This window comes from Drosophila arizonae, chromosome X, assembly GCF_054131065.1.
Source record: "Drosophila arizonae isolate 15081-1271.41 chromosome X, UAZ_ARI_1.0, whole genome shotgun sequence".
Lineage (NCBI taxonomy): Eukaryota > Metazoa > Arthropoda > Insecta > Diptera > Drosophilidae > Drosophila > Drosophila arizonae.
In genome coordinates this window covers 35059901-35074465 of record NC_142927.1, presented here as the reverse complement: position 1 = coordinate 35074465, position 14565 = coordinate 35059901, and the positions used below count along the sequence as shown (strand labels likewise).

The following is a 14565-nucleotide window of genomic DNA, read 5'->3' as shown; positions in this document are numbered from 1 at the left end:
ATGGGCACTTGAAGCTGCCTGCTGAATGGTCCGTCTGCTTTTCACCTTTCCGGATGCAGAGGTTACATTTTGGTGGTTTAGTGCATGCTTTTGCACTGTGACCCATCTCTCCACACCTGAAACAGGCGCCCTTTAGGTCACGGTCGCTGCCGCAGTTTGCTGCCATATGACCGTAATCAAGGCACTTGAAACAGCGATTAGGCTGATCCACGGCGCGGATACGGCATACAACCCATCCAATTCTAATTTTGGACAGCTCGAGCAGAGTTTTGGCTTTTCCAATTGGAAGAGCAACTGTAGCTCTTTGCTGTCCACCAAAAGCCGGTCGAAGCGATTTGATAGCCTCAATGGGGAGTGAGCTATCTTTCAACTCCGCCCTAATTTACTTCATGATCTCCTCTTTGCTCGCTAACTCATCTAGGTCACGAATCTCAATTTGAGCCGATTCGGTGAGTGTTTTAACTACCGCTCGGTCACCCAAGACCTTGCCTACAGCTTCGTGAAGGGCTTCAGCGCTATGCTCCGGCTTTCTGCTCAGTTGCAGCAAAAGGTCCCCCTTAGCTGTCTTCCTAATGCCTTGATCGTCGCTGCTCAGATGCTTCAAATTTGGGTCGCTCTTGATTACACGAAGCATGTCCGCGTAGCTGCAACCACCTACGCCTGAAATCGCAATCGCGTCAGTCCTGGAACGTTTTTGCATAGGCTTTCTTCCTTTAACGACTGTCCAGCTTCGCTGGTTTATCTGACGACCGGCCTGGTTTGAAGTTTCAGCTGTAGCCCGTAGAGCCATTGGTTCTCTTAGGTTCGCTGCACTTCCATTGGGCCTCGGCTTTTTTGAGGGAGTTTACCTCTGCTCGGAGGCATCTTCCCTCGACTTGGGAGTATTGCTACCTACTGGTGCACTAATGCTCGCCTACTTTTTTGAGTGGCGTCGTCTGCACCTCACAGTTTTTAACCGATCGGTTACAGAACGCTTCGGCCGCCTTGTGAAGATTGACCAGCCTAGCCAGCTCCTCTCTCATTAGGGCATTAATATGTTGCTGACCCCCAAATAAGGCAGTCAAGCCCTCTAGAGTAACTCCTATTTGGGCTAACGCTTCTTTTAGTGAGTTGGGTGCCTGGCACTCAGCCACTGGGGACTGATTAAAAGTCGACGGCTGCGGCAGCGCCTTCTGTTGTTGCTGCGGTGATCGCTGCAGCGAGGAACGACGCGCGAAAACTTGCAGATCGTCTTCCATCCTGGCATCCATTTTTTGCTCCGACTACAACGACGTGAAGCCTGTAGTGGGCAATGGCTACTAATATAATTTGAGTTTACAGACCGCAGTATCTTAAACTCAGGTTAAGTATGCACGACTGCATGTGTGTGTATGTAGGCCTGTGTGTGTATGCGTGCGTTTGTGTGTGTGTGTCTGCGTGTTTCTTGTGTAAGCTGAAAGACGCGAAAAATTATTGAAATAGCTAATGCTCCAAGGGTTCAGGAGATCTCGTAGTCGACGAGTTTCGACTAGAGCTTTCTTACATGTTTAATTCTGTCTCTTTAAGTAATTAACTTTTTAATTACTCTTTCGACCGTTGATAAGCTCGTCTTAACAACCATTTTACCCCTAATCTTGGTGGTCGATTCGTGGGAATTCGAAGCTTCCCGAACTAATGCTCTTCTATTTCCTTCTGAAATCACTTGATTATTGCCGCTTATATACTTTTTTCCATAGTTTTCCCTATTTGTAAGAAAATTGTCAGTTTTCTCTTTTTTCCTGTTTTTTCAGCAATTTTATGGTAGCATAATCCAGATTTAAAGTATGCCTCAATCTTTGATTTTCAGCCAAAGATAAAACTGTTTCTTTACCCATACTATAAATACATTGAATTCTTTAGCTTCACAAAAAATGAAATCAAAACGAAAACTAAGAAGTTGCGTGCAAGAGGCAAAGAGGGGGGCGCTAATCTGATGACGCGCAGTGTATGTAGATGGCCCACGCATATATGTAAATGTCACAATTTGGCATTTCGAATGCCGATTGCCACGCCCCTAGTGGGCAAATCAGGGAAATTTTAACACTTTATAAATCGGAGATATACGCAAGGAAGTGTTACGAATTTTAAGTCTCTAACTTCAATAACCCAAATTGCGTTCATAGGGACAAGACGGACATGCACAAAACCAAATCACTCATTTCACATTCGTAAATGAGTATAAAAATCATAATTACACATGGTACAAATTTTGTCTACATATTTTTTTTATTAAATTTACACATGTTTGCATTATATATATTTTTATAGTAAGAGGTATATACTTTGCCCCATGTATTACCAGTTCAAAATGATTTATTGCGTTGATTCATTGTTTCTTTGCTTTTTAATTCCTTCATCTCCTACACTACTCTTATAATGAGCTTCGGTCACCATAACACCATCCACATCCACAAAGCGTGTATGTATTCCAGCAGCAATAAAACGTTTTGTTGCAGTTATATTCAAACGATGTGCAGATAAAGAACAGGTAATTTGCATTTCACGAGCTAGCAATTCCTTCGCTCGACTCAAATCGTGTAAAATATAATGCTACGAATATAAATAAATGGTTTTGTTAATAAAAAAAATATATATATTTATATGTATATATATGGGAAGTCAAACAATTTGACAATGCTAAATATGAGACACATACATTATATATAATATATATATAATAATGATATAATGTATGTGTCTCATATTTAGCATTGTCAAATTGTTTGACTTCCCACTGTAAGGTGGCTCGCTGGCGGGCTACAGTACATTAAAGCACTAATCATAGAACAGAAAGACCGGAAGACAGAAATGTTCAACATTTGACCATCTCGGTCGAGCGCATGAACCAAATTGTTGATTGAATCTCGTAGATTATACATTTCTTAATACATGTGTATAAGCCGAAGTTCGGGAATCGCCGGGAATCGAATATATTTAATCCACTTTAGGTAAAAAAAGAGCAAAATTTGGACATTACCTAGAATGAATCTATTTCGTAAACTAATAAACAGAATGACATCATTTTTCCTTTATTTTGTTGGGAATAAGCCAATTTTTCCAACGATACGAAGAAGTCAACAATCCGTACATTATATTTGCTTCAGTTCGGTCGCAAAGTGCAACATTTTTTACAAAATTTCGATGTTTCGGTTCAGTTTGCCAATTTACCCAACTTTGAGGGGGTCATAACTACCCTTTAAATTCAACTATTTTCAAAAATCTTTTGGAACCTGTTACTATGGTTAATTTCCAATCGAATGGCATCCAAAAATCCATAAGCGGTGATTATGAATTTACTTATTTTTGCCACGCTCTTTCGGCAGAGGTCCAACTGTGCGACGTTGAGCGTTCCTCGATCGACGGTTTACCACCCGTAGTAGCCCTTTTGACATCCCATAAGTGCCCGCGCAACGATGACCACAGTAATCTTGAGAGCGCTTGACCGCGCAGCTCGATTTATGCCGCCCTCCCGCATGCGAATCAGTGGGCGTGTTCGATGAGGTCATACGACCTCGTCGTATGTCACAAAACCTCTAACTGGTATCTTCTTCATGCGTGCGTTTTTTTTATACCCTGAACCCATTTTCAATGGACAGACGGACAGACGGACAGGGCCAAATGGGCTCGTCGCCCTGATCAAGAATATATATACTTTGTGGGGTCTGCCACGCCTCCTTCTCCCTGTTACATACATTTCAACAAAACCATTATACCCTGATTTCCCATTGAAAATGGGTTCAGGGTATAATTATATCTCCTACATCTTTAGAGCTACAGTCTCCAAATTTTGAATGTATATTTATATGTATTTTATACAATAACTTTTTTTATGGACGTACGATCTTCATGAAACTTTCAGATTATGATTATAACATGAATATGCATGTAATTGCCAAAGCACAAGTCTCTAGTATTTGAAATACGCTTTTTACAAAAATGCGGGTGAGGGGGTGAATTTAGAGGTGGGGGTACATTTTAACAAAAACCGAAATTGTATAAATTGCATATAATTAAAAATTTGGAGACTAGCAATAAAGGTGTAGAAGATATAATTTTATAACTGGTTGTCGATAAGGTTTTTTATCTATAAACAAGTAAGAAAGCTCTAGTCGAGACTGCTCGACTACGAGATCCCCTGAACCCTTGGAGCAATAGATATTTCAATAATTTTTCGCGTCTTTCAGCTTACACAAGAAACACGCACACACACACACACACACACACACACGCACGTACGCACACACAGGCATACATACACACACACGCATACAGACACACATACACACACACACACACGCATACAGACACAAACGCATACACACACACATACACATACACACACACATACACAAACACATACACACACAAGCACCCACGCATAAACACGCATGGGCTGCAGTGTGCGCTTACTATGAGAACTTAATTGTTTAATAAATTTTTTTATGGACGTACGATCTTCATGAAACTTTTAGATTATGATTATAACATGGATATGCATGTAATTGCCAAAGCACAAGTCTCTAGTATTTGAAATACGCTTTTTACAAAAGTGAGGGTGAGGGGGTGAATTTAAGGGTGGGGGGTAAATTTTAACAAAAACCGAAATTGTATAAATTACATATAAGCATACATTAAAAATTTGAAGACTCTAGCAATAAAGGTGTAGAAGATATAATTTTATAACTAGTTTTCGATAAGGTTTTTTATCGATAAAAAAAGATCGGGATGAGTTATCGAATTTTAATGATAAACTTGATATGCGCGCTGTAATTACGGACATTTTAAAAAAAATTTGAAGTCTCTAGCTCTTATATCTTCTGAAATCGACGCGTTCATACATACGGACAGACGGACAGACGGACAGACAGACGGACAGGGCCAAATCAACTCAGCTCGTCACCCTGATCAAGAATATATATACTTTGTGGGGTCTGCCACGCCTCCTTCTCCCTGTTACATACATTTCAACAAAACCATTATACCCTGATTTCCCATTGAAAATGGGTTCAGGGTATAAAAAGATCGGGATGAGTTATCGATTTTTAATGATAAACTTGATATGCGCGCTGTAATTACGGACATTTAAAAAAAATTTGAAGTCTCTAGCTCTTATATCTTCTGAAATCGACGCGTTCATACATACGGACAGACAGACAGACGGACAGGGCCAAATCAACTCAGCTCGTCGTACTGATCAAGAATATATATACTTTGTGGCGTCTGCCACGCTCCTTCTGCCTGTTACATACATTTCAACAAAACCATTATACCCTGATTTCCCATTGAAAATGGGTTCAGGGTATAACAAATAGGTTCTCATAGTAAGCGCACACTGCAGCCCATGCGTGTTTATGAGTGCGTATCTCTGTGTGTGTATGCGCTTGTGTGTATGCGTTCGTGCATGCGTGTGTCTATGTGTGTGTTTATGTGTTTGTGTGTGTGCGTGTTTCTTGTGTAAGCTGAAAGACGCAAAAAATGATTGAAATAGCTATTGCTCGAAGGGTTCAGGGGATCTCGTAGTCGAGCAGTCTCGACTAGAGCTTTTTTATTTGTTTTTTTTTTTTCCAATGGAATGATTATTTTATTTATTCTTGTCTTCGGTCGCTGTAAAACTATGTGATAAATGATTTAAATCGTTTGCGAACAGGACATTCAGGTTATTCATCATACCATGCTGCATAGATACAGCTCTGAGCATATACAGCTGGTTTATTAATTGTATCGGCTGTCTTTCCGCCCATTTCGTCACAGGTCTCATCTTTAATAAATCATATCAGATTAAACTAGGTGTAGTCCATTTTTGGGAGACATTGCTACGATTTCGACTTCGTCTATGGACTAATACCGCAGGCACCGTGAAATTTAACCCGATGACTCCCAACGCAACTTTCTTCCAATGATTCTTACAAATTTTTCGTTTAAGCACAGAAACGTATGGGACGTATTCTTAGGCTGGTGTCAGAGTGGCCGTGATAAGTGATTCAATGATATAAGCGATAATTACCGCAGCGATCTGCAAAACGATGACATGACAGAGTCAAAGTTATCAAAGCTAGCAAAGGGAGAAACATTGTGAGTACTCAAAATGTCCACTAAATGAATTAATTTAAGACAGTATCCTGAAAATTTTTTAACCATCAATACTTTTGATTATTGACAGTTCAAGTTTAATTGAGAGCAAATACATAAAAATATAAATCGTTTTGATACAAACTTAAGTTTGAATTGCTAAAAAAATATATATTTCACCTATTATTTAAGATCAGCACGCTACAAAAACATACATATGTACATAGCTACCAAAAAATCACATCATCGGTCACCAAAAGGACACGAAAGCCTTAGGATTAATTTGGAATCAGGATGACATATTTAGATACTCCATAGAGTGTTTTATAGATGTGAAACCTACAAATCGATCAATTCCCATGTGCTTTCATTAGAGAAGCTACATGATTGTCTAATTAATTAATTACTTTTTTAGTCAGAGTCGGAGGTGGCTCTTTATCGGCAGTGCGTCTAGATTAAACACCATCGTTGTTAATCGTGACAACCTTCTAGCAGACTTTTTATACCCTGAACCCATTTTCAATGGGAAATCAGGGTATAATGGTTTTGTTGAAATGTATGTAACAGGCAGAAGGAGGCGTGGCAGACCCCATTCTTGATCAGGGCGACGAGCTGAGTTGATTTGATTTTGATTTTCAAATTTTTTTAAATGTCCGTATTTACAGCGCGGATATCGAGTTTATCATTAAATAGCGATAACTCATCCCGATCTTTTTTATCGATAAAAAACCTTATCGAAAACCAGTTATAAAATTATATCCCCTACATCTTTATTGCTAGAGTCTCCAAATTTTTTATATATGCTTATATGCTTATATAATCTACCTTAGGTGAAAAATTTTGAGGTTTAGTAGATTTAAACAAGCTCTATTTACAGCGAAAATATCGAGTTTATCATTAAATAGCTCTAACTCACCTCGATCTTTTTTATCGATAAAAAACCTTATCGAAAACCAGTTATAAAATTATATCCCTTACATCTTTATTGCTAGAGTCTCCAAATTTTTTATATATGCTTATATGCTTATATAATCTACCTTAGGTGAAAAATTTTGAGGTTTAGTAGATTTAAACAAGCTCTTCAATGAAATATCACCATAATTTCTTTTGTGTTATAATAGAAAAAAACTAACCTTTAAAACGCAGCCAACACTTCAACAAATCGTGCAATATTTTTCTTGAAGTTCAATTGACAAGTGGAACATTTTTCACAAAAATTCCTTGTTATTTACAACTTTGCCAGTTTCAAAAACTTTGAATTGATATAGCACCCTTAAAATGTATAGATTTTCAAAATTCTTTTGTATTCTGTCGTGTAGAAGAATTCAAAATCATATGGTATTAATGTTTCTGAAATCGCTCTGACGCCGGCAGAGGACCCACTGTGCGACGGCGGGGTGCTCATATTGCTTATACGCCAATTGAGCCGGTCGACGACATCAAGCTGACATACTTAAAAAAATGGCAGCAGATATCAAGCCTCAAGTATCGACTATGGATGGATTGGTCATGAGACCATCAGTTCTGTTTCCAGCAGAAGTCGAAGTGGTCAAGGAGAAGCGAAACATGGAGGTCGGAACAGTCGTCCTCGAGCGAGGGAAACGCTCCACCTGAACAGCGGATGCTAGGCATGGGGACCGAAGACATAGCCAGCAGATGGTAGGTCTGTACCACAGGGCGATCCATCCCTGTTAAGGCATAACGACTTGAATTATACAGATTAAAATATTCACATAATTGCACTGCGAAAGAAATACTAAAGTAGCTTATAAGCGCTGCTGCGCTTGCTTGGGAAAGTAAATCTAGTGTCAAATTGAAGTGATTTGGAAGCGCAATATAGCGATAAAAGAGACCTCAAATTGATTTTTTTATCCTGGACTAGTAGAGGACCAGGCAGACTCTTCAAGCGTCTCGCTCTCACCCAGCCACACCCGGGACCACCCAATGGAGACGAGCTAAATGAGGTTGGTCGAAATAATGCATTAAATACGAGACATAAAGTAACGCATTAACATGAGATTTTTTTCAGCGCATTTGTAATGACCGAAATTAAAACGACTACTCGTTCGAAACAATCGTACTGTTGTCAACTTCGTTTTTGTATTCCCCTCTAATCAACCAATGATTTTCGTTTTCGCTTGGTTTTTTCTGTCTAATACAAAATACATATGTCATAATGACATAAAAAATACAAGTGCATAATTGTATACAGTCGTGCATACTTTCGGGCTATTGCTGTAGTTAAGCTGAGTTTAAGATACTGCGGTCTGTAAACTCAAATTATATTAGTAGCCATTGCCCACTACAGACTTCACGTCGTTGTAGTCGGAGCAAAAAATGGATGCCAGGATGGAAGACGACCTCGCTGCAGCGATCACCGCAGCAACAACAGAAGGCGCTGCCGCAGCCGTCGACTTTTAATCAGTCCCCAGTGGCTGAGTGCCAGGCACCCAACTCACTAAAAGAAGCGTTAGCCCAAATAGGAGTTACTCTAGAGGGCTTGACTGCCTTATTTGGGGGTCAGCAACATATTAATGCCCTAATGAGAGAGGAACTGGCTAGGCTGGTCAATCTTCACAAGACGGCCGAAGCGTTCTGTAACCGATCGGTTAAAAACTGTGAGGTGCAGACGACGCCACTCAAAAAAGTAGGCGAGAATGTTAAGGCAGCGAGCATTAGTGCTCCAGTAGGTAGCAATACTCCCAAGTCGAGGGAAGATGCCTCCGAGCAGAGGTAAGCTCCCTCAAAAAAGTCGAAGCCCAATGGAAGTGCAGCGAATCTAAGAGAACCAATGGTTCTACGGGCTACAGCTGAAACTTCAAACCAGGCCGGTCGTCAGACCGGCGAAAACTAATTGAAAGTATATAAGCGGCAATAATCAAGTGATTTCAGAAGGAAATAGAAGAGCATTAGCTCGGGAAGCTTCTAAATCCCACGAATCGACCACCAAGATTAGGGGTAAAATCGGTGTTAAGACGAGCTTATCAACGATCCAAAGAGTAATTAAGTAGTAATTAAGAAGAGTAGAGTAAGTATAGTAATTAAGAAAGTTAATTACTTAAAGAGACAGAATTAAAAAACAAGTAAGAAAGCTCTAGTCGAGACTGCTCGACTACGAGATCCCCTGAACCCTTGGAGCAATAGATATTTCAATCATTTTTTGCGTCTTTCAGCTTACACAAGAAACACACACACACACGCACACACACAGAGCGTAGGCTTATGCGCGCGTATGGATGCATGTGTATGTATGTGTGCATAAAAGAAGTGCAGAATGATTAAAATATCACCTTAGAGGGTTCAGGGTATCTCCTAGGTATCGCAGTCTGTAATAAGCTACCTACACCAACGCCACGCCATTCAGCATAGAGGGATCTTTTATTCAACAGTCGACCATCTTGATCGAGCGCATAAAGCGAAATGATTGTGCTTTCGTATATTTTCGTTAGTGTTCCCAATTTTTGTTGAGCAAAAAAAGCTGTTTTTAGCGGGAAGATATTTAAAAAATGGCGAAATTTTGTCAAAAAAATCGGAAAAAAGCTGATGTTTTTTGCTTTGATTTGATTGATATTTAAATATATTTTTAGCAACTTATAATCATGGCATCATTTCTTCAACCACCGCAAGCCGTATCTGTGAAGTTTTATAATATATGTATATGTTTTACCTGATGCTTGAAATTTAGTTAAGCATCACAGTATTAATCTGACGAAAAATGTAAATCCTTAGAACACGCTTCTCAACTCAAAACTTTGTAGCGTCTTGAGTAGTTTCCCACTGAATTGGGTGGATGTACTTATATTGGGGTTTAATACTATCAATGTTCTCCGAAAATATATATGCATGAAAAGGAATCAACATTTTTCACTATTTGAAAAATTGTCGGCAACCTTAAACACATAAATTCTTGTACTACACGCTATCAAAAGAGTTGCATACATAATTTAATCTTTTCGTTTCATTTACATAGAATCAAAAAGTTCGATATTGATGTTCCCAATAAGTTGTTCTGAATTAAATATAAATCATATCTTAGTTTAGTTAGTTTCATATTATTACCGCTTGGTTCGTTCATTGAAAATTGAATTACTGCACTATTTGGTTTTAATTTAACTACAATGAAGAAAACTTCATTCTTCATGCGAATTATCCATATAATATACGAAAATTTCTTCAATAAATAAAAAAACAGAAATAAAGCAAATTATTCTTTAAACAAGTAAGAAAATTCTAGTCGAGAGTGCTCGACTAGATACTACCCTGAACCCAACAAATAAAAATGCTCATTTAGTATGGCTGAAATTTCAATTTCGATGTATTTAAAAATATAAATAAAATACCAAACTCATTTAATAAAATATAAAAATATTTTGAAACAAGCGTCATGCTGCTAACACACTAGGCCACCTCACTCCTGCTAGTGGCGCTGGCAAAACTCAAATAGATTCACTGCTGCAGCGCCATCTACCAAAACTAAACGAAACTAACTGCTGATGTGATTCTAAGAATCAGCTAGAATAACCAAACTATTAACAAGTAAGAAAGCTCTAGTCGAGACTGCTCGACTACGAGATCCCCTGAACCCTTGGAGCAATAGATATTTCAATAATTTTTCGCGTCTTTCAGCTTACATAAGAAACACGACACGAACTGCGAACTGCGACACACACACACACATGCATACACACACAAACGCATACACAAACAATTACATACATATACACACACACGCATAAACACGCATGGGCGGCAGTGAGCGCTTACTATGAGAACTTAATTGTTTAATAACTTTTTTTGTGGACGTACGATCTTCATGAAACTTTCAGATTATGATTATAACATCAATATGCATGTAATTGCCAAAGCACAAGTCTCTAGTATTTGAAATACGCTTTTTACAAAAGTGAGGGTGAGGGGGTGAATTTAAGGGTGGGGGGTAAATTTTAACAAAAACCGAAATTGTATAAATTGCATGTAAGCATACATTAAAAATTTGGAGACTATAGCAATAAAGGTGTAGAAGATATAATTTTATAACTGGTTTTCGATAAGGTTTTTTATCGATAAAAAAAGATTGGGATGAGTTATCGATTTTTAATGATAAACTTGATATGCGCGCTGTAATTACGGACATTTTAAAAAAAATTTGAAGTCTCTAGCTCTTATATCTTCTGAAATCGACGCGTTCATACATACGGACAGACGGACAGACGGACGGACGGACGGACGGACAGACGGACAGACAGACGGACAGGGCCAAATCAACTCAGCTCGTCGCCCTGATCAAGAATATATATACTTTGTGGGGTCTGCCACGCCTCCTTCTGCCTGTTACATACATTTCAACAAAACCATTATACCCTGATTTCCCATTGAAAATGGGTTCAGGGCTCCCATTGAAAATGGGTTCAGCTATGCGGCTCTAACCATAAGAATATAATGAATAAAGAACATTCGTGAGTAAAGTCTAAAGAGGCACTGACGTGCCATCATATAAATTCTTTTATGTTAGAACTGCGGCAATTCTTCAGCAACAGAGCAAATACGAAGTGATCTGGGAACTAATGCTCGAAAAAAAGTGTGCAAATCACTTTTCCGGTCTATGTGTTCTGTGGTTAGTGACACTGCTTAATGGTATTTTTCAATTGTAAAATATGTAAATCGAAATTACAAATTGTGCTTTTCCATCCCTCGAACTTCCGTTAATAGCACTAACCAGAGAACACATAGACTAGACATGTAGAACAGACTTTTCTACAGCAGTAAATGTTAAGTTGGTGGAACACCTATATTTCGTATTTGCTCGGCTCGGTCGCTGGAGGTTCGAGCAGAGAAAATATTGCACGACAAAGCCAGTGCGCTGCAAGCGCTCAAACGAAATGGTCCCATTCTTATATGAAGCATAGCTATGCGCTATTTTTCCTATTCTCTCTCTCTTTCTCTCTCTATGGTCTCTCAAACCACTGAACTCAGCAGCGCACAAAAATTGAAATTTGAATTGAAATTGAATAAAATTGAAACTCAAAATGTGCTCTTTATTGCCAAAATTACTGATGCAAGTCATGATGCACATACATACGTATGCAAATGTATGTACTCACTCACGAGACCGACCAACGGTAAATTTTGCACATTACAATTTGCTCAGGCAGCAAAAGTTACACACACAGGCCACAAATGCTCACACACATTTACAGAGACTGCAAGTGTGTGTGCATGCCCGTCGCGAAGTCATATTGTTTATGCACATCAACGCTTTCATACCCTTCCCACGAATATCCATCGAAACGCTACATTTTGTTTGCATGAGCCTGACAAACGCTTTTATGATTTATGTAGGTATATCCTTCACTCGAGATGGGATCGTCGACAACAAATATCAATTTTTGTGCGCTGCTGAGTTCGGTGAATTGAGCGACCATAAAGAGAGAGAGAGAGAGTAGGACAAATAGCGCATAGCTGTGCTTCGTTTGAGCGCTTGCAGCGCACTGACTTTGTCGGGCAATATTTTCACTGCTCGAACCTCCAGCGATCGAGCCGAGCAAATACGAAGTATAGTAGTCGACCAACTTAACATTTTCTGCTGTAGAAAAATTTGTTCTACATGTCCACTGTTAAAAGACACAGTAGGTTGCGCCACTTTTAAAAAAACAGTAGGTTGCGCAAAGAGCAGTCCCGTTACTTTTAATGTTAACTAACAGCACTCTTGTGACGTCACATTATCAGATTTCCCTATGTTGTCCAGGCTGAAGCTTGGCGGCACTTCAGCACAGATCGGCTAAGTGTTCGAAAACAACCAAAATTAAGTATATATAAGGAAATTTCAATAACTTAAAAATGGCCAATCATTAACTTTATTACCATAAAATAAAGAAATTAAGTATACAATGGAATGAACTGGAAAGCCTCTTGAATGCAGCAATGATATGGCCAAAATGGCCAATAAGTCAGCAGGAATTGTTGACGGACATAGTTAACTGGATTCTTGCTATCAGTGTTGTTTATTTATGCCAATTTACCTACACATTCAAATATAGTACACTCTGAAGCTGCATCAATAAAGGTGCTGCTCACACCTGCTGTCATGTCAGAAGCATCCAGTGGAATGAAATAAAATTTGTGTATTAATTGTCAAGTCGAAAACTTGTATGATTATGAGTATTGAAACATAAGAAACACATAATCTGCCTGAATCAGCTCTTAAAACCTAGACAGAAGCTAACAATGCGGCGTATCATCTATGGCCATCGGATTTGTAATATAAAGAATGAAATTAGTACATATAATGATGCGGATTAATGGGAAATGCATGATACTTAGTAGTAACTCTTTAGTTTTACAAATTCAAGCCTTAGATAGTAAGGTTAAATCCATTATATGCAGAAGTAAAAGTGGTCAAGGGATTGCATGATCAATAACTGCTTAGAAAACAATTTAGAGTATAAAAATTAGCAAAAAACTTTATATTTTCCGATTCGTGAATCTATTTAGAACATGAGATTAGCCGCCCAGCCTATTTTATTTAGTCTACTAGTTTTAAGACAAATAACAGTGTCAAAGTTGCTTGATTTTCATACAAATTCAAACGCGCGCCCACCATTTTCTGAAATAATGACGTCACGCTGTCAAATCAGCTGTTCGCTTTGCATAACCTACTATCACTCAATCGTGCTACATGTCTAGTCTACGTGTTCACTGGTCAGTGATTCTACATTAGGTCGCACAATTTACATATTTAGAAAAATAATGATTGAAGATACCTTATTTATATCAGATCCTTGTAGTTTAAGATGCATCCAAAATAAGGTGCTGTTTAAATAAGTCAAAAATGTGTCAAGTTTTATTTGCTCCTCAATAGCCAATTTCGGACTATTATACACTTTTACAGCATAAGTCAAATCGTTTTCCAAATTATCGAGACTTGTCGAAAAGTCTTTTAAGGTCTCAAATACTTTATCATCGTTAGGCTGTCCATAACAAATATGTTTTATGTTTCCTAAGTTTGGAGTATTTATCCCTTCCATTATGCGAGAGATTATGCAGAAACCTTTTAATTCTCCAATAAAATATAGCCGAAAGATGTAACAAATACTGATTCCTCATTTTCATTACGATGTGTCAGCGTTAATAATAAAAGTTCTTCCGTCACGGTATCGTCAATGAGAATATGAAAATAAAGAACACTTTCTATACCCTTAACCCATTTTCAATGGAAATGGTTTCGTTGAAATGTATCACTGACCAGAGAACACATAGACTAGCACTGCTGCCAATTTAGCTTTTTTCCCGTCAAATCTGGCTGTTTCCGAAGACCAATTGCAGGACATATTTGGGAATTGCGGGAAGCGGGAATTCTGGCTTTTTTTTTTAAATGAATTAGACTTTTTTTTCGCTCTTTTTTAATACTGCCACCAATAAAAAAAAATGTAGCAGCGCGGTTGCCACTTGTAAAAAAAGTTTGGTATTAAAATCTTCCAT

The 14565-nt window shown here is 38.5% G+C and overlaps 1 protein-coding gene and 1 long non-coding RNA gene across 2 annotated transcripts; one reads left to right on the top strand and one right to left on the bottom strand.

Annotated features, from left to right (window-relative positions):
- Positions 1-2225: 2225 nt before the first annotated feature.
- Positions 2226-14279, bottom strand: Rrp47 (Ribosomal RNA processing 47). The gene is made up of 2 exons (XM_089475719.1): positions 13848-14279; positions 2226-2568 (listed from the first exon to the last, which is right to left on the bottom strand). Exons 1-2 carry the CDS (start codon positions 14109-14111, stop codon positions 2332-2334), a joined length of 501 nt encoding a protein of 166 aa, XP_089331845.1. The 5' UTR covers positions 14112-14279; the 3' UTR covers positions 2226-2331.
- Positions 5038-8281, top strand: LOC149268265 (uncharacterized). Its single transcript, XR_016271306.1, has 2 exons — positions 5038-8051; positions 8117-8281. It is a non-coding gene; the product is annotated as an uncharacterized LOC149268265 (long non-coding RNA).
- Positions 14280-14565: the final 286 nt, after the last annotated feature.